At 41.8% G+C, this 21324-nt stretch overlaps 1 protein-coding gene across 1 annotated transcript in view; it reads left to right on the plus strand.

Moving 5' to 3' along the window:
* The first annotated feature begins 18975 nt into the window (after nucleotides 1–18975).
* Nucleotides 18976–21324, plus strand: part of DTWD2 (DTW domain containing 2) — a 182712-nt gene continuing 180363 nt past the window's right edge. The window contains exon 1 of the mRNA XM_033929040.1: nucleotides 18976–19344. Within this exon, the coding sequence (XP_033784931.1) occupies nucleotides 19157–19344 (188 nt within the window). The 5' untranslated portion in view covers nucleotides 18976–19156. The remainder of the gene's footprint in view (nucleotides 19345–21324) is intronic.

The raw sequence follows: 21324 nt of genomic DNA on the forward strand, positions 1-21324 counted from the left end.
TTTTAATTTCTGAGAGCTTCTGGCCAGGTAAGATCTATACACATCCCAGACCATACTATGCACCTCGCTTCAGTTTCAGGTTCCAATATTTACAAGATCCATTTCATTTCTGTTTTCAAAGCTTGCTATTTTCTCCTCCATCTCATTTGATTCACTCATCTCAATTACTGAGAATGTCTTCTTGCCAGACTCCCTAAATATGCATTCTCTTCATGTTCTCTGCAAATCTACAGCTCAGATTCTCTTATATTTCCATTCCCCCGTCCCCCTATTCTCATGCTGGGTAGTTCCTCTACTCCAGGGGTAGGGAACTCTTGTCCTCGAGAGCTGTATTCCAGTTGGGTTTTCAGGATTTCCCCAATGAATATGCATTGAAAGCAGTGCATGCAAACAGATCTCATGCATATTCATTGGGGAAATCCTGAAAACCCGACTGGAATACGGTCCTCGAGAGCCGTATTCCAGTCGGGTTTTCAGGATTTCCCAATGAATATGCATTGAAAGCAGTGCATGCAAACAGATCTCATGCATATTCATTGGGGAAATCCTGAAAACCCGACTGGAATACGGTCCTCGAGAGCCGTATTCCAGTCGGGTTTTTAGGATTTCCCCAATGAATATGCACTGAAAGCAGTGCATGCAAACAGATCTCATGCATATTCATTGGGGAAATCCTGAAAACCCGACTGGAATACGGTTCTCGAGGACCGGAGTTCCCTACCCCTGCTCTACTCTCTGAACAGGATTCAGTCATATTTTGATTACAATTACTTCATACATGATCTTACGCATATACTTCTTTCCCCTATCTGTTCAGCATCTCATACTTTGCTTTAGACTCTGAAACAAATTTCATTTTGATATAGCCAGATGAACATCTTTTAAAAAAAAAAAAAAAGTGAATCCAAATGGCAAAAATAATAAACAGCTTAAGCACTGGGAAATTAGAGGCAAAGTGCCAATCAGATAGATAACTGAAGAATTAGAATAGAAGCCTGTTGTACAGTCAAGAAACCTGTGTTGGAGTCACAGACCATTAGATCAGTGGTTCCCAACCCTGTCCTGGAGGACCACCAGGCCAATCGGGTTTTCAGGCTAGCCTTAATGAATATGCATGAGAGAGATTTGCATATAATGGAAGTGAGAGGCATGCAAATCCGCTCCATGCATATTCATTAGGGCAATCCTGAAAACCCGATTGGCCTGGTGGTCCTCCAGGACAGGGTTGGGAACCACTGCATTAGATGATCAAGGGATAAAAAGTGCCCTCAGGGAGGACAAGGCCCTAGTAGAGAGCCTAAATAAATTATTTGCTTCAGTCTTGAGGAGGATGTAAAGGATGTCCTCCTTCTGAAAATGGTATTTAATGAAGACAATTTAGAGAAACAAAATCAAATCTCAGTGACCTGGTATCTGTAATTATGGAAACTGAAGAGAAGCAATTTATTTGGATTGAATTGCAGAGAATTGCAAGAATTCAAAAATGAAAATGTAGACCTACTATTAGTAATTTGTGTTACTTGAAGTTTGGAGGCCAATGTAATGCCAGTTTTTAAGAGTACAGGTGTGATCCAAGAAACCACATACCAGTGTGGTGAATCTGTCAGTGCTGGGCAAAATGGCAGAATGTGTTGTAAAGAACAAAACCCCCCTTTTACAAAACTGTAGAGTGGGTTTTAGCGCCAGCTGTGGAGATAATAGCTTCAACCCTAGAATTCCTATGAGCGTTGGAGCTGTTACTGCCATGGCCAGCGCTAAAAACAACACTTTAAAAGGGGGAAGGGGAATAACTTAATATATAGACAGAGCCAATATGGATTTAGTCATAGGAAACTGCTGTTAAATCTGCTACTTTTTTGACTGAGTGAATAAAATGTGGATAAATGTGGACCAGCCAATGATAGTATATATGAATTTTCAGAAAGCAATTGAGAACAGTCCTGAATGAAAGACTCCACAGGAAATTAAAACACCATGGGATAGGAAGTAGTGTCCTATTGTGGATTAGGAATTTCTTAAATGATAGAAAACAGAGAGGGCTTAATTGTCTATTTTCTTAATGGAGAAAAATTCGTACTAGAGTATGTAGAGATCTGCAGTGTTTTTTTAAAAAATATACTTATAAGTGATTTAGAAATGGCAACCATGAGATGGTCAAATTTGCAGATGACACAAACTTATTCAAAGTTGTTAAATCACAAGCAAATTATGAGAAATTACAGAATGACCTTGCAAACTGAGCATGAAGAAGGCAGGTCCAAAGTGATTGGAAGAATAATCCAAATTATAGTTGCATTATGCCAGTGGCATTCCTAGGGCTCCTTTTACGAAGGCGCGTTAGCAGTTTAACGCGCGTAATAGCGTGCGCTAAACCACTGGATGTGCTAGCCGCTACCACCTCCTCTTGAGTAGGCAGTAGTTTTTCGGCCAGGGCGGGGGTTGGCATGTGATGAAAAGTCACGCGCGTTAAACCCGCTAGCGTGGCTTCATAAAAGGAGTCCCTAGTATATCTGACACCTGGGGCCGATAATTTTTTTAACACTCCCTCCTCTATATAAAAAATATATTTTTAGAAATAATCCATGAATTTACTAAGTAGCATATTTAAAGTAAATCAGAGAAAATAATTTTTTACTCAATTCAAAATTAATCAAATTTAGTAAACAATTAGCATTAAGAAAGGTTTGCACAAGTTCCTGGAGGAAAAATGCTTAAATCATTGTTAAGGGACATTTGGGGCAGTGGTGTAGCTGGCGGCTGCAGTGATGCACAACCACTGCCTGCATCAGCTCTACAGGCTTCCTTGCATCCTGCCCTCACTGATATTTTGTCCTCTTTCCTCCAGTGGCAAAAATGCTGAAATAAGCAAGGGTAGTTGCTGGGCCACAGGTGATTGAGAGAGGAGGGGTTGCAAAAGCTGAATCTGGGCAAGGAGGAGAAGGAGAGAGATACAAGACAAAAAAAAAAGAAGGCAGGAAGGGGAGTTTTGGAAGGCTAACTAATCTTAACTGTGATAGACCCATCCAAAATGAAAGGTCTGGTTACGCCACTGATTTGGGTAAAGCTTATCCCTGGAAGTAAGCAGCGTGCAATCCAGGAATTTTTGGGAATCCTATCTGGTGTTTGTGACCTTGATTGGTCACTGTTGGAAATAGGATACTGGTCTTGATGAATCTTTGATCTGACCCAGTACGGCAATTATGTTACCACTGTTGTTTCAGTCAAAAACTTGCTTCTTTCAACGTATTCAAGGGTTCTGTTTCTTATTTATTCACCACATCTCTAGTTTCTTCATCCTTTAGATTTATCTAGTGTTCGTCTACTTCCCTGTTTTGTTCTTAGACACTCTGGGTGGGGAACAATATAAAATCTGCAAACAAAATAAGAACAAGTAAAGCAGGTTATGTTAAAAGGTATTATAACAGGGCATGGCTACAGTTTCTCATATCCACAGTCTGTTTTAAACAAAATCTTAGGACTACCTATCATTTTCTGATCATTAATTTTGCTATAGCCCTCTCTGAGATGGTTTTACTTCTCAACTTCTTTTTTAACCCCCTCCCCCTTTTACAAAAGTGTGGTGTGGTTTTTAGTACCAGGCAGGATGCGGTGGTAACAGCTCCTACTCGCTAGGAATTCTATGAGTGTCGGAACTGTTACCGCCCTACGCTTTTGTAAAAGGGGGGGGATAAGTTAGCTACCAAAAGAATAGCTAAATAAGAAAATGCATTAACATGTTGCTGCACAACCTGTTAAGGGAGATTGGAGTTGGAGGGAAAATGAGAAATAGAGGTTGACAAATAGGGACTTGCATACAGGGGAAGAGAGGGAAATGGAAGTTCATTTTGTACTTATGTTGCCCTGGTATGCCTTATGTATTTGATGTGACCTTGAGAATTTAAAAAAAAAAAGTTGCTAAACAGATGTGCAAGACCTGGGCTTAGAAAAATGGGGCTACAGAGACTTAATTTTTTTTTTACTTTATCTTTATTGAATTTTCAAAATATACACAAGATAACCTTGTTCAAGAAAATCAGCTGTAAGAATACAAAATTAAATCAGTTCTCAAAGAAAACAAATTAAACCTTCTTGGACCACAATCAATCCTTAGAGAGTTCCTGGAAAATGTGAAGAGTAACAATATTCCTAGTAATCACTTGATATATAAAGAATAGGCTTAGCAGTAAGGTTCCCTATTCAACTTAATTAACACTAGCAGTAGACAACTTCTTCATATCAAGAAATGCGCGCAAGTGTTCAGGTAAAAGAAATACATATTTCACTGCAAGGTACTTAACTAAACATTTACATGGGTAGGCTAATAAAAAAGTTGCCAAGAAAAGTTTACGTCTCTCTTGTGTTTGGTCTTGCGACGTCTGGGTATATCCAGACCCTTTTCCCCAAAAATGGTACTTGGGAATTTCAAAAATATAATCTCAGAAGTGAATTAGCGTCTTGCTCGAACACAAAAGAAGCCAATAAAGTGGCTCGCTCTGTGGAGTCTGTAGGAGATGATTCAAGCATATCTGTAAGATTTAATTGCTCCACAGCTGGTCCATCGGGAGTGGCTCCTGACTTTTTTGTAGGAATATAATATATACGATTAACCGGAGAAATTAAGTCAGATGAGTATTTCAATACTTCAACAAGATATTTTCTCAACATTTGTATAGGTGACACTCTAATAGACTATGGACTTTCCTCCAGGAATTTGTCCAAATCTTTCTTAAAACCAGCTACGCTATCTGCTTTCACTATAACTTCTGGCCACTTCATTTTTAAGCTTAGATCTTTCCTTCCAAACAGAGACCTTGCTAGATGTCAAGTACAGCACAAGGTAACGTCACAAGGACTTAGCTGTGCAGGAAAAATTCAAATTAAGTTTATCTTTTACCAGTTCTGAAGATAGAGTCTGTAAATCGGTAACTTTAGCCTTAACCTGGGATACTTCCATATTAAATTGGTCTATAGTACCTTGCAGTTTCTCTCCCAAGGTATTGACAATACTTACGAGGGCTGCAATTTCTTTAGAAGAACTGGAAACTGTTATGTTGATCTTCATGAGAGCCTCCCATATGCTCTCCAGTGACACTGCCTCAGGTTTTCTTAGTTGGGGAGACATTTCCGTAGTTTCTCCTGGCCCCAGCTGTTTCCGTGCGGTTGCAGCCCCTGCTACCGGGGTCTCCCTCGAAATTACCATATCGGGAGTCACATCCAGGTCAGCTGCATTAGGCGCTGGGACCGGGGGTGGAACTGACATTGGAGGGGAGAGAGAAACCTCCCAGTCTAAAGCCCCAGCCTCTCTTCCAGCTGGGGAACTGCCAGACTCTACTCCGATGAAAGGGGAACCTGCCCCGACAAACTCCAGCATGGAGCGTTGTGAGGGAGTAGAAGTTTGTGCCGCAGGGGGATCGGCTCAAACTACTCCCTTTCTCTTTCAATGTGGCATACTCGCCATGAGAAAAGCAAAAATCGATAAAGATTCGCTCCTGCAGATCGAAGTCAGAGACGCCAAGGGTAAGCTGCCGCCATCTTGGAACCCTATATCGGATGTAAGGAAATTTTTTTTTTCTTAATTCATCTTGAGACCAGCTATAATCAGATAATCAGATGCAGGAGACAACTTTAAAAATTCCTTAAAATTCCACCTTTTAGACTGTAGATGGACTTAGGGCAGGGCATGCTTAATAATCTTTTATATCAAGGTCTATAGTAAGGGTCTCATTGGTTCTGGTTATACTTACGGTTTTGCTGTAATGCTTTGTTGAAACACTGCAAATAGTTATCATAAAATCATAAAAACTCAGTTTAAATACCTTGGAGTGTTAAAAGTCATCCACTGTGAACATCCTTGATTCTAGAAGGCTGTGAGCATGATCAAGTTTTATGCAGAAACATTACATACATTTTGCATTTAAATAAAGTACTGTAGCTGCTGGGGATTGTTTTTTATTTAGCTCATGGGAATCACTTGCTGCTAGTCCTTTGCCCTCTTTTGCATCCAAATTTGCTGACTTTTACAAATTAATTTCTTAGATAAAATTGTGCTGAGGAAATCTTTTTGCTTTTTACCTCAGAAAACAAGAAATATGGCACTGCCTTCATGAAGAAAGAATGCCATTTATAACTTATAACATACTGTACATTAAAGGTCTTTTTTGTTTGTTTGTTTGCTGTTCGGGGAGAGCTTTTTGTTATTGTCCAGGGGTCACAAGAGTACGGATCCCTGGCAAAGATTGTGACCTTTTGGTCCTTTTCGATCCTGTTCTGCTTGCTCCATCCTTCTCTTTCTTTTCTCTTTTTTTTTTTTTTTTTTGGGGGAGGGGGGGGTTGTAGGGGAATTGGTTCATTCAGGATGGGCTGAGCTGGAATGAGTGGTTTCTTTATAACAAAAATTTGTTTATTGTTGGATTCTGCTTCTATGGATTTTCTTTTGTTTCTCTTTTGTCATTGTTCCACAACAAAAATAGATTTGAATATTAAAAAGAGCCCAAGAGCTTGTCTCGATGGGTGACTATAACAATGGGCTGGAAGGCCCAAGTAGTCGCCCATGGGGAGACAGTTTGCAAGGGCATGGGGGATGTAGTAGGATAGGAGGTAGAAAGGAGGGACGGTTTCCCGCCAGGAAGGGATGGGTGAAGCAACTGGAAGCAGGGCATGAGGGGAGGGGGGTTGGAAGTTGCATGCCTCCGAGGAACAGCGTGCATCCCTGTCCCTCGGAGGCAACTTTCCCGCCACCCTCCCCTATGGCTATAGGGTTCGAACAGGTGATTTGGGGGTTTAGGGTTATCGCAGCAGCGGTAACCCATGCTACAATGTTTTGGCTCATCGGAAAATGAGCAGGTATTTGGCAGTCAGCTCAGTTGAGGGGTGATGCCATGGGTCAGGTAACCCTGTAAGGGGGGGCATGGCGGTCCATGCCTACACCCCTAGGCTCATCTGGGGGATGAGCGGTTAAGGGGAAGGGAGCTCAAGTGAGCAAATATGTCTTGAGGCTCGTGGCACCAAAGAGGGGCATGGAGATCCATGCCACCCCCTAGGTTCTTGCTGTGTCCACCACCCTCTAGGAAGTTCTTTTTCACTCAGAGGGTGGTGGACACATGGAACGCACTCCCGGAGGCTGTGATAGGCCAGAGTACGCTACAGGGGTTCAAGGAGGGTCTAGATAGGTTCCTAAAAGAAAAGGGGATTGAGGGGTACAGATAGAAGTAGAGGTAGGTTATAGGAATAGTCAGAAACCACGTCGCAGGTCATGGACCTGATGGGCCGCTGTGGGAGCGGACCGCTGGGCACGATGGACCTCTGGTCTGACCCAGTGGAGGCAACTTCTTATATGGCAGGGTCAGGGTAATATAAATGTGAGTTCTGTAAAATTGCAATGTCTGGTAGCTCGGGGTAAAGCAATTGTTCATTATTATTGTTTATTGGTAGTCCCAATAAACAAAGCTGCGGCCTGATTATTACCATCAATAAAGTATCTGTGTTTTATTTATCGTTGACGATATTGCTGAGGATATAAGTGCGTGAGTACAATGAGGGGGTTTTGTATTCAGGGGATTGGTGATGGGTTAGAGGGGGGTTTGAGGGGATGACAAGTTGGCCATTCCAGATCCATAGGTTAAGGTCACTTCACCATAAGGGGAATTAAATGTTAGTAAATAACATCAAGTTGAAAGTGAGAACTGAAAAGCCTTATATAATTTCAGTTTGTGCTGCATTTTTTTGTATCCCTTAATAGGTAAGAAAATAAAAACATAAGAACAGCCATACTGGGACAGACTGATGGTCCATCTAGCTCAATATTCAGCTTCCAACAGTGACCAATGCAGGCCATAAGTAGCTGGCAGAATCCCACATAGTAGCAAGATTTCATGCTACCCAGTGGTGTACCAAGGGTGGGGCGGGGGAGAGGTCTGCCCTAGGTGCATGGAGTTTGGGGGTGCTGGAGCAAGACTAAAAGATCTGTCAGCCCTGTGCAGGCAGCCTGCAACCCCACGACAAATTCACATCGCTATTACTATAACTGGCAACGAGTGAAAAAAATTTGTTGAGTGAAAAAATATTTTCTCTTATTTGTTTTAAAGGTATTACCTTGTAACTCCATTGAGTGCCCCCTACTCGTATTACTTTTTGAAAGAATAAAAAAGTGATTCACGTTTTCTTGTTCTACAAGTTTCAGGATTTTGTAGACCTCTATGATATCCCCCTCAGGGGGATATCAAGCATTTTCTTATATGAGAGGAATTCCATTCCCGTAATCATTCTGGTTGCCTTTCTTTGAACCTTATCTGATTCTGCTCTTTCTTGAGATACAGTGACCAGAATTGCACACATTACTCAAGGTGAGGTCACACCATGGAGTAATACAGAGGCATTATGCTTTGTCTTATTTTCTATCCTTTGCCTAATAATTTATAGCATTCTGTTTGCTTTTTTGGCTGCCTCTTCAACCTAGCTGTGCCCGGAGCTTTTATACTTCAAAGTACCTCTTTCTTGGCTCCACCCCTCCTATGTCACTTCCTCTTTAAGTGGGATTACCGGTATAGATTTTAAGGTGGCTATGATAATGTGAGGGAGTATCCTTAAGGGGAAGTAGCAATGCCCAATAGACTCGCTCACATCCACATTAAATTTAATTTGCCATTTTGATGCTATTTTCCAATTTCCTAAGGTCTTCCTGCAATTTTTCAGTTTGCATGCATTTTAATAACTTTGAATAGTTTTGTGTCATCTGCAAATGGTTGTTCAAGAGACCACACTATCAGGTTTTTATACACCTGTAATCAGTCTCTTACGTGAGGGTACCTCTGGATTAGGGTTACCAGACATCCGGGAAAACCCGGACATGTCCTCTTTTTAGAGGACATGTCCGGGTACCCGGATGGACTTTCCAAACCCGGCAGTTTGTCCAGGTTTTGGAAAGCCCCACTGCATCTGGGCGGCCTCTGAGCATATGCAGATGATGCCACATGCATCCGTGTATGCTCGGAGGCCCTCCAGATCCTGCAGGAAAGAAGAGATGAGGCTGTTTGAGGGCAGAACGGGGCATGGCTGGAGGCAGAATGGGGCGGGGCCTTGCATCCAGGATTTTATCATTTCAAATATGGTAACCCTACTTTCAAATATGGTAACCCTACTGCACAAAAGAGATTTAAATGTGTGCCTGCCACTTTAAATTAAGGGGGGGGGGGGAAAAGAAGCAGAGCAGTGCCCCAAAACTAAGACAGAACTTATCTATGACTGCAAGCTTGGGAGACTAGAGAGTCTTGGGAGAGTCAGGGTCCTGACACCTCCATAGCTGGCCCCTATTCTGCTCCCCTGCTATCCCCAGTGATAATTGCTGCCACCAGCCCCCAGACCCAACTGAATATGTTTCAGGTCTGCTGATTGCTACATAATTTCTGAGTAGCATATTTGAAGGTTTTGTTTTTACTTCCCTGTGTCTGACCAGAGTCTGGACAGGAGGAATTTTGTGTTACTGTTACTGCGGTGACATCAGAATTTGAATATATTTATATTTAGTTTGTATGATAAGTAGGAAATCTTGAAGTGAGCAGAAACTTTTTTTTCCTGACGCTGAACATATTATTCAATGTGACAAATTCACTTGCATTTTATTCATGTGACAGACATAAAGATGAAAGGAAGAAACCGAAAAGGATGAATCATAAGTGACAGTCAAATGGAAGGCATCGAAAGAGATGAAACAATAGAGCGAAGCAGAGATGACTCATTCAAGTGGAATAAAATAAGGTAAAATAAAGGGAGAACATGAAAGCAAAGGGCATGAGATAGGAAAGAAGATCTGCTAGTCTATTTTTTTAAAAGGTAATTTTGGATCCACTCCTGTCTGGCTTTTGCTTTTTCAATTGCAGTCTTTGATTACCTCTTTGAGGTAAAGGTCAAGGGCTCGTACTCAGTCCTCATCTTTCTTGGGCTATCCACAGCTCGTGGCATCTGACACATTTGGATTTCAAGATGCTGCTTTCTCTTGGTTTCTTTATGTAAGGCCAGCCTTGTAGTATGCCCAGAGATTGTATGGAAGATCACCTCACATAACAATATTTATTTGGCTGGGACTGGTACAAATGGGGAGGCCATAGGCAAGTATTACGTACACCAGTATCCTGCAAACATTTTTACTCGGCGGCACAGTAAACTTCTGGCTGCGGCAGGAGGGCACCTGGAAATGCATGGACGTCAACGTGTTGTCATCACGTTGATGTCTGCACATGTGTGAAGGCCCTCCAGACTGGGCCCTGAGCTGGGGCAGGAGAGGCTCTGACTGCCTACAGGATGTGCCTCTCACCACGAGAGGCACGTCCTGTAGGCAGTCAGCTGGTGCCAGCGCCTCACGGTACACCCGGAATCTCACTGCAGCGCACTAGTGTGCCATGGCATACACACTGCACTCCTCATTCAGTCAATAAGTCAAACCACCCTGGAGAAGGTGCCAAGCTCCACTGGCCCCCCACACCCTGCCCCCTCTGATGTGAATTTCCTATTCTGGGGTGGGGGACTGAGAGAGTCAGAGACTGCACGCAAGTGGACTGCAGCCCTACAACCGCTTCACACTCCCCCCTACTGCCTGGAGTGCTCTGCCCTGGGTAGCCAGCAAGCCAAGTATGCCACTGCATGTGACCTCCTCTGTCTCTCAGCAGAGCCTGGATATTTCATCACTCCTACCTCATTTTCTGATTATTCATACAATCTATTCTCTAATAGGTCACACCCTAACAGATGAGTATATTCGTCAACAGCGGAATATACAGAATTTCAAAAAATTACTCAAAAGGCACTTGTGTTGTCAGGTGAAATACAGGGTCTGAGATAGTTTAAATGAGGAAGAGTGGAGACTGTTGATTGCAGGGTGCTGCTCACTGATGTATTCTATGGGCTGGACTGTTTTATTGTTTGTAGAGATGTTTGTCGTTGATGCAACTTGTTATATGTATTTTTATATTTTGTATGTAGTTGTGTAACTCGCCCTGGATAAGGGCGGGGATAAAAAATAAAACAAGAAACAAGATGCATGTGACCTTCTTCTTCAATCAAGTGCTGTCTTCAGTGATCTTGAGTAACCTAGTGACAGCCGTTGACCTTATTGGTTGCTTTCCTTGTCCTCCAGTCTTGTGGGTCTTTTTCTTGACCCTTCCTCTCCGCAAAGCAAAGTCTCTATTTTGTCCTAGAGCATGCAGTGGTGCTCTGCCTCCCTCTCCTCCAGGAATCGGATTCTCTTTCCACCATGCAAGCCATGCAGCTCAGTTCAGTTATGCTTAACACAAACTACATTCAAGACCAATGTCTTTCTGTGATGCTCAATCACTCCTCCTTTTTAGCTCAGTTTATTAATCAAATATCTCTGCAATAAACAACTCATCCTTTAATTCTCCATATTCACCTCTGAGCAACAGTGAATATTCAGTTCAAAGACTTATACTCTTGGGCAGAAGACTTCTGGTTTCCCCTTCTGCATTTTGTAAGTAAATTGTCTATACCTATTTTGCAATATCCTTCTGGATATGGAGCTTTTGGTTTGTTGGTTTACATCCTGGATAGAAATGCATGGAGTGTTGCCTTCTTTGCATATACGATTTGACTATATGACTTCCAAAAATACTATTTACAACTGGTCTTCTCTGTCTCTATTAAAAGGCAAGGCGATATCATCCTTCTACAATATTTTAAGAGATCACTCCTTCACTTTTTCACCTCACTCTATGAAGCACTGGGACGTTATACTTACCACTCCGCTTTCTGACATTGATTGGGAGCTTTTCTGGTCATCGACAAATCGCCCGCTTTTATCTTCTAGAGTATCACAATCAATGTACTTTCTTATGTGGCAGGCAATATGGACCCCACTTCGTATGTGGAAAGCTAACTTAAAGCAAGACTCTGTTTGCTGGAACTGCTTGAAAGAGGAAGGAACTCTTGATCATATGTTATTTCATTGTACTCTAGTCCGCTCTTTTTGGACCTATGTCTGGAACACCATACAATCTATTACTAACTGCTCAGAAGAAATCTCTATAGACATTGTAATCCTTCGCTCTCAACACCCATGTTTCACACAATCAAATTGTCCACCTAAACTCATTGATACCATGTTGGTGACTGCTCTCATGCACATTCTAAAAAATTGGAAATCACCCTCGCTATTAGATTATACCTTTTGGTGGAACTCTCTGAGTATGTATCATAGATTTGAATCCTATGCATATGAGAAGAGAGTTACATTCCGAACCTGCATGAACTTGAAATACAACAAATCTCCATGGTCATTCTTAGACTCCTATGTACGCTCATCTTCTTAGACACTCCTGTTATCCTTTTCTTCTCCTCTCTTCTCTCTTTCATTCTTCTTTCCTTTTTCTTTACTGCTCTCTCTCATCTTTATCTTATATATCCCTTACATACATTTTTAATAACTGGAGCCTTTGCTCCTATACAGTTAAACATAGATTTATATATTTTATATACAGAAAGCTTTATTTTGTTTCTATGTACTTTAAATGATTCTTGTATCCTTTAAAATACTTAATAAAAATTATTGAACTTAAAAAACAAAAACAAACAAAAAAAAAAAAGAAATGCATGTGCATGATTTATGAATCCAGAAACAATAAAATGGGAAAGGAACTTTATACTGCTTTTTTTGTGGTTACATATTCAAAGTGGTTTACATATATACTGTTACAGGTATTTATTTTGTACTTGGGGCAATGGAAAATTAGGTGACTTGCCCAGGGTCATAAGGAGCAGAACTGGGATTCAATCCCACAACCTCAGGGTACAGAGGCAGCAGCTCTACCACTAGGCCACTCCTCATCAATGAAGAAGCTTTATAGCAGGCAGAAAAAGTGCTTTTGAAACATAATTTTTTTAGTTAAAATTTCTTTTAATGTTAAATAATGCTTATATTCCACCAGCTCGCTTAGCATAAAGGCCCAAAGTGGATTAAAGGTGGGAAAAAACGTTACAAGTAAATTTTGATATTATAAATTATAACAATAAACAAGTCATAACAAATATTTCCTAAATAAATAGGTTATTAAATTGCAACAAAAAAAGAGATGATGTTCTAATCTGTTTTAAATCCATGGGCAGAGAAGACCAGACCTGTAGAGCCTGAATGCACATTGAACTACAGTATTCAAATCTCTCTTATGCCATACACCTAAAACTGAGGGGGAAAATACTAGGCAGGTTTCTAAAGCCCAAGTTGATCAGACTCTCCCCCTCCCCCTTTTTATCAAGCTATGCTGCCAAGCAGTGCGAGCTAAATGCTGAGCCGCCCATTCTAATCCTATGGGCAGCTCGGCATTTTGCTCCTGTGGGCGGCTCACTATTTAGCGCAGCTTGATAAAAGGGGGGGGGGGAGGCAATTTGGAATGCTAAATGAATTAACCAGATATTCAAATCCCTCAAATATCTTAAACACTATACATGCCAATTTAAAAACAAACCTTCCAGTCAACCAATGGAACCATCCCCCTTCTTTACAAAGCCGCACTAGCATTTTTAGCACCGGCGCAACAGTAATAGCTAGGACGCTCATAGGAATTATATGAGCATTGGAGCTGTTACCGTGGCGGCCAGTGCTAAAAACGCTAGCGCAGCTTTGTAAAATGGGGGGGATTAAGGGCATGCCTTAGCAAATTTGTGAAGCAGAAAATCATTTTTGCAGCAGTAATTCAATTGAAATTACTACTTCTACTACTACTATTTATCACTTCTATAGTGCTTACTTGTTTATTGTTATAATGTGTAAATGTAGAAATTTACTTGTATTTACTTAGATTACTGCAACTCGCTACTCTCAGGTCTTCAGCTCTGCCATCTTTTCCCCCTCCAATACCTAAATATAGGCTATTGCAATAGTTGAGATGTGTCAGAATTAAAGATTGTGTCAAAATACGGAAGTGATCTTAAAAAAAAAAAATTTGAATACTATGTAGTTGTATTAGCTTCAAAAACACTGTGCTATTAGGGTCTTTAATAAAACTGCAGCAGCTTACTGTAAAAAGGGCTCTATATGATTGATTTGGGGTTCAAAGGACAAAGTAGTGTCTAACAGAACTCCAAGAACATTTGCCATAGTTTCTACTTTCATGGAAGATTCATTTTGAAATGTTAAATATTTTGGGGATATGCTTCTTGCCTGTTTGAAGAATCCCCATGCCCCTCTTTGTGGCTTCACCCTTTCCTAGTTGGAAGTCCTCAGGTCTGTCCCTTCAATCCATAACACAGGCCAACAACAAAAAACATGGAAAAACTGTAGGGAGGAACTTTTGATGGTCCACAGATCAGACAACTTATAAATGACCCACAATTCATAACATCAATGAATGAAATCAAATCATGTGCCTGGTTTTCATTTGTTTTTGTTGAGAAAAACTTTTTTGGCAACAAGGTAGATAACTACACAGTCAGTAGAGGATATGCTTTCATTTCAATAGGCTTGGCTGTAACATGAGTGTTAAGTTCATTATCTGCACAGTCACTTAGATCGCTTTCCAGAGAACCTTGGTAACTTAAGCGAAGACCAAGGTGAAAGATTTCACAATGGAAGCCAGATACCAAGGAAGATGTGATGCACAGATGATAGAAACATAGAAAGATGACGGCAGATAAGGGCTACAGCCCATCAAGTCTGCCCACACTATTGACCCACCCTTTTAAGTCTACTGACCCTCTTAAGTATAATTGTAATTATACTGCCACTCTACTGACCCTCTCTTTCAAGTCTATACCCTAGTGATCCTATCCCTTGGCATGACCCTCGTAGGGATCCCACATAGGTATCCCATTTGTTCTTGAAGTCTGGGATGCTGCGTGCCTCGATCACCTGCACTGGAAGCTTGTTCCAATGTTCAATCACTCTCTCCGTGAAGAAGTACTTCCTGGCGTCTCCACGAAACTTCCCTCCCCTGAGTTTGAGCGGATGTCCTCTTGTAGTCGAGGGTCCCCTGAGAAGAAAGATATCATCTTCCACCTCGACCCGTCCCGTGATGTACTTAAATGTCTCAATCATGTCTCCCCAGACTATTGTTGGAATCTTATGCGAGATTGTCCTGGCAGAACCCACTTTCGGAAGTCTTACAAAAGGAGCATCTTGTGTGTTGAATGACTGGAAAGTTTGTATCATAAACTTGTGCTTTTGGTATGAAATAAGTAGATTTTTATGTTGTACACTTTTCTTTTAATTTTTAATGTTTCCTTCATGCTTAAAAGATATTAATTTCAACACTACATTAAAATATCTTTATTTTTTTTGTTAATCTTTATTCATTTTTAAAACTCACAATAAGTGTAACATATCATACAATCATTTATACTTTAACATCACTTAATATATCATGAATTTCTAACTCCCTTATACCCAACAGTTATTCATAAGCAAAAGAAATCATAAAATATTCCCCCCATCCCACCCTGAACGTATATGAACAAAAGGAAAAAATTAATACCTTTGTTTTTTAATGGGCAAACAGAGTGAAGAGTGCTATATTGCACATGTTCTGTATCTCAAAAACTAGAGCTGATAGGAAAAAACTTCAGCTTCACTTTGGACACTAGTATTTCTACTGCTTCCACTGACATCTTACCAGCGCTTTACCTAGTGTCTGTGCGAATTGTGTCAAATATTCAAGACAAACGCTAAAATTGTCTGTAGTACCTGAAGATTGGAGGGTGGCCAATGTTATGCCGATTGTTAAAAAGGGCTCCAGGGGAGATCCGGGAAATTACAGACCGGTAAGCCTCACTTTGGTGCCGGGCAAATGGTAGAAACAATTATAAAAAAATAAAATTGTGGAACACATAGACAAGTATGATTTAATGAGACGGAGTTAGCATGGGTTCAGCCGAGGGAGATCTTGTCTCACAAATTTGCTTGACTTCTTTGAAGGTGTGAATAAGCATGTGGATAAAGGTGAGCTGGTTGATATAGTATATCTAGATTTTCAGAAAGCTTTTGATAAAGTTCCTCACGAGAGGCTCCTGAGAAAATTAAAGTGTCATGGGATAGGTGGCAAAGTTCAGTTGTGGATTAGGAATTGGTTATTGGATAGAAAACAGAGGGTAGGTTTAAATGGTCCTTTTTCTCAATGAAAAAGAAAAAACAGTGGTGTAACGCAGGAGTCTGTACTGGGACCAGTGCTATTTAACTTATTTATAAATGATCTGGAAATTGGAACGACGAATGAGGTGATTAAGTTTGCAGATGGCACTAAAATGTTCAAAGTTGTTAAAACACATGCGGATTGTGAAAAATTGCAGGTGGACCTTAGGAAACTGGAAGACTGGGCGTCCAAATGGCAGATGAAATTTAATGTGGACAAATGCAAAGTGATACACATTGGAAGAATAACCTGAATCACAGTTACCGGATGCTAGGGTCCACCTTGGGGATTAGCGCTCAAGAAAATAATTTGGGTGTCATAGTAGACAATATGTTGAAATCTTCCGCCCAATGTGTGGCGGTGGCCATAAAAGCAAATAGGGGACTAGCAATTATTAAAAAAAAGGGATGGTTAATAAGACTAAGAATGTTATAATGCCCCTGTATCGCTCCATGGTGCAACCTCATCAGGAGTATTGCATTCAATTCTGGTCTCCTTATCTCAAGAAAGATATAGTGGTGCTAGAAAAGGTTCAAAGAAGAGCGACCAAGATGATAAAGGGGATAGAACTCCTCTCGTATGAGGAAAGACTAAAATGGTTAGGGCTCTTCAGCTTGAAAAAGAGACGGCTGAGGGGAAATATGATTGAAGTCTACAAAATCTTGAGTGGAGTAGAACAGGTACAAATGGATCAATTTTTCACTCCATCAAAAATTACAAAGACGGACACTCAATGAAGTTACAGGGAAATACTCTTAAAACCAATAGAAGGAAATTTATTTTTACTCAGAATAGTTAAGCTCTGGAACGCGTTGCCAGAGGATGTGGAAAGAGCGGATAATGTAGCTGGTTTTAAGAAAGGTTTGGACAGCTTCTTGGAGGAAAAGTCCATACTCTGTTATTGAGAAAGACACGGGGGGAAGTCACTGCTTGCCCTGTATTAGTAGCATGGAATATTTCTACACCTTGGGTTTTGGCCAGTTACTACACCTGGATTGGCCAGCATGAGAACGGGCTATTGGGCTTGATGGACCATTGGTCTGACCCAGTAAGGCTATTCTTATGTTATGTTAAAAGCACAGACGCCAAAACACTGAACTTTTGTGGTATATTTATCAATAAAGTGACTTTTGAACTACCGGTATATACCCCTGGCTGATCACTTGACATTTTATCCTCACGACTCCATCATTGTGTATAGGTTTGAGCCCTCTGGTGCTGGTGGCCATCAGGACCTAGCTGCATACTTCCAAGGCCTGGAGTAAAGAGCACAGGTGCTCACAGAGAAGTCAATTATATGTTACATGGTATAATTTGGTATCTTGTCAGATGTTTCTGAAAAGGCCATAGTAGCCATGGCCTGCTTGAAAGCTACAGATGCAGATGGGGAATCCCAAGTGGGATTCATGTTTGACAACTGAATCATACCATTCCATGCTTGGAGTTGTGTGGAGCAGTTCTAGCTGTAGAAATAGCAGAAGTAATTCTCAAGGAACTGGACATTCAAGTGAATGCAGTCAAATTTTACACTGGACTGGAGGTAGTTTGTCCGGGTTTTGGATTCACTCTCTTCAGTCCAGCCCCCACCCCGTACTCGGGAATGGATCTCTGAGTCTTCCTGTCCCCAAGTGCTGCAATTTCAAAACTTTGGGCAGCTGGCAGATTTACCAACATGATCCTGCTGCTGTCGGTCTGCCCCAGAAGCCTTTGCTCTGCAGCATCCTGCCTATGCAGGAACAGGAAGTGCTGCAGAATGAATGCTACCAGCTGCCCAAAGTTTTGAAATTGCAGTGCCGGAGGGGGTACTGAGGACAGAGGGGACTAAAAGAGCCATACCTGACTCTGTGGTGGCCCAGGTGCAGTGGCTAGAGAAAAAGAGAGAGAGAGAGGCTGTGCTTGGGGGTGGAGTGGTTTAGGGGCAAGACTAGTGAGATGTAGGGGTGGGACTTTTGGGTGGGGTGGGGCATGGGCAGGTGTCCTCTTTGGTAATCTTAGCCCTACTTAGGGTTACCAGATTTTGTCCTAAAAAAAAAGGATGCATGGCCCTGCCCTAATCTACCCATAGCCTCCCCCCTCCAACCACATCTCTTCGAGGTCACGTTTTGAGAGCATTTGTACATGTGACATGCTTCAGCATCTGCGGATTCAGTTATTCACAATTTTTTTTAGATTCATTTTCATTTTTCAGGCTATTTTTAAGCCCTCTTAGACCCCCCTTAAACCTTACCTGGTGGTCTAGCGGGTTTTCAGGGCAGGAGCAATCTTCCTACGCTCCTGCCCCATGTAGATCACTCATAGGAAATGGCTGCCATGAGCTCCTATAGTCCCTCGAGACTAGGATGGGAGCTCACGGCAGACATTTCCTATGAGTGATCTACATGGGGCAGGATCGTAGGAAGATCGCTCCTGCCCTGAAAACATGCTAGACCACCAGGTAAGGCTTAAGGGATGCTGGGGGGAAGCAGGGGGTGGGTCAGAGCTGGCCCGAATATTATTCACATTTTTTAAAATATTCGCGGGCCGGATCTGCCCCTAACCCCCGTGAATATCGAGGCAGAAGTGTACTACTATTTATTATTTCTATAGTGCTACGAGATGCATGCTGCGCTGTACATTAAACAGGTATATGGTAACCCTAATTTTGGGTGTAGGAAAGACTAAGGCCTTCTAAATAAGAACATAAGACCAAAGGTCCATCAAGCCCTTGATCCTGTTTCCAACAGTAGCCAATCCAGGCAACGAATACCCCAGCAAAATCCTAAGAGTAACATATGAATGGATGAAAGTTGAAACAACACCAAAACTGTACACATAAACTACAACTCCCATCAGCCTCGGAGAAAAAGCATCCGCGTCACGCCACTCGACAGACGCCAGCTGACGAGAGGAAAGTGGTTTTTGTGCGGCTCCGACTTCACGTGAAATTAGGAACTGTCGCTCCGGTTCAAGTGACGCGAGAGCATACTAGCGTTTAGTTCCCCGGAATCTTAGCGCCCCCTGGCGGCCGTGAGCTGGAAACGAACAGCACAATGGCTAACGATATGGAGAAGGGAGAGACTGCGGAAACCGAGTCAGCCTGGGAGCTGCCATCGGCGTGTGGGACCGCAGCACTGCCCGAAGACGACGAGGAAGAGGAAGCGGAGGAGAGCGTGTTGCGAGGACTCTCGGTGCTACCGGTGGAGCGCTGCATCCGCAGACCAGAATGTGCTCGCTGTGGGTGAGTTTCGAGGCAGAAGCGTCCTCTTGTGGCGGGGAGGAATAACGGCAACTAGTGGGACTGGGGAAAACCCATTTCATACTGCCACTCGTTGGCTTCCGGACATGTGCTGTTAGTTTTTTTAACTTTCTTAGTGTGTACCGTTGTATGGGGTTACTTCCGTTTAAGATCAGCGCTCTGCATTACCAAAATGAGAGGAAGATGAAGGTGTGTCTGGGTGACACGTTTTATCTGCTGCCTACAGCATCGAGCTGTCCTGAGAAGGGTGGGATTCAGGCGGCGAGGGCTCAGAGAAACTAAACACCCTACTAAACACATCTATTATGCGAGACCACGTAGGATTTTATTTTTATTACTTTAAGACAGGTGTACTCAACCCAGTCCTCAGGAAACAGCCTAGCAGTCAGGTTTTCAGATTATCAACAGTGATTATGCACGTGATTAAACTTACATGCACTACCTTCATCCTATGCAAATTAATCTCATATTTAGTCATTGTGGATATCCTGACAACCTTAATGGCTAGGTGTGTTCTGAGGACTGGGTTGAGAGCCAGTGCTCTAAGAAAAGCAGTAGTATAATGGGTAGACTAGGCAGTGTTTCTCAAGTTGGTCCTGGAGTACCCCCTTGCCAGTCAGATTTTCAAGATATCCACAATGAATATGCATGGCAAAGATTTGCATACAATGGAGGCAATGTATGCAAGCCAGTTGTCTATTCATTGCGGTTATCCTGAAAAGCTGACTGGTAAGGACCAACTTGAGAAACATTGGTTTGATTTTAATACTTAATATACCACTAAAAACCAGTTCTAAAACCAGCTCATTTATAACAAATTACAAATGTAATGTAATTTATTTCTTATATACCGCTAATTCCGTTAGGTTCTAAGCGGTTTACAGAAAATATACATTAGGGTGCATTAAAATTATAAGTAAGATAGGTACTTAGAAATTCCCTTACTGTCCCGAAGGCTCACAATCTAACTAAAAAACTGGACTAGTGGGCAACTGAAGACCAGGGTTTTAGGTTTTGGCAGATTCCAAATCCATAACCATGGGGGGGAGGGGAGGAGTAGCGTTTCATTTTCTGCTGAAACCAAGGGGAGTCAGTTCCAGTTGCAGATTAAGTTTCGGACTCAAGTTAGTTAAACCTCCAAAGAGAAGGACTCGTAAGTACTCAAACTTAGCTCAGAGGCATGTAACTCTGAAGAGAGGGAGGTAACCCTCTCTTGGAAAAAGAGTTGTATATCCAATCATAGCATAGTGGTTTGTAAAAACGAGTCCAACTAATGAGAGAAGGTGTAAATTGAAAACTGTATCAGCTCTTAATTGGAGTAACTCGCAAAATTTTCAAACGTGCAATAATAGTGATTGCATTCAGGATATGCTAAAAAAATTTGCACGGAACTTTTTCAATTTTTGATCGAGCACAGTTAAAGCACTTCATTCAGTGTGATTTTTGATAACATCCACTTTCGGTTGGCGGGGTCTCCTGAAGCAGACGCCGAAACGGGGCCGCGTCGGGACCCTGGAAAGTTGTACTTTGTGCATACAAGCTAAGTAAAAATTTTTTTAGCATATCCTGAATGCAATCACTATTATTGCACGTTTGAAAATTTTGCGAGTTACTCCAATTAAGAGCTGATACAGTTTTCAATTTACACCTTCTCTCATTAGTTGGACTCGTTTTTACAAACCACTATGCTATGATTGGATATACAACTCTTTTTCCAAGAGAGGGTTACCTCCCTCTCTTCAGAGTTACATGCCTCTGAGCTAAGTTTGAGTACTTACGAGTCCTTCTCTTTGGAGGTTTAACTAACTTGAGTCAGTCTCTTTTATTGCAATCCAGCTATTTTTCTGACTCTTACTGCTATATAGTCCCTGGTTATTGGAAACACTGCAGATTAAGTTTCAGCAGAAACCCAAGATCCTGGTTTCTGTCAGGTTCTAATCTTCTGTCTCCCCATCTCCTATC

Source organism: Geotrypetes seraphini, chromosome 1 (genome assembly GCF_902459505.1).
Source record: "Geotrypetes seraphini chromosome 1, aGeoSer1.1, whole genome shotgun sequence".
Classification (NCBI taxonomy): domain Eukaryota; kingdom Metazoa; phylum Chordata; class Amphibia; order Gymnophiona; family Dermophiidae; genus Geotrypetes; species Geotrypetes seraphini.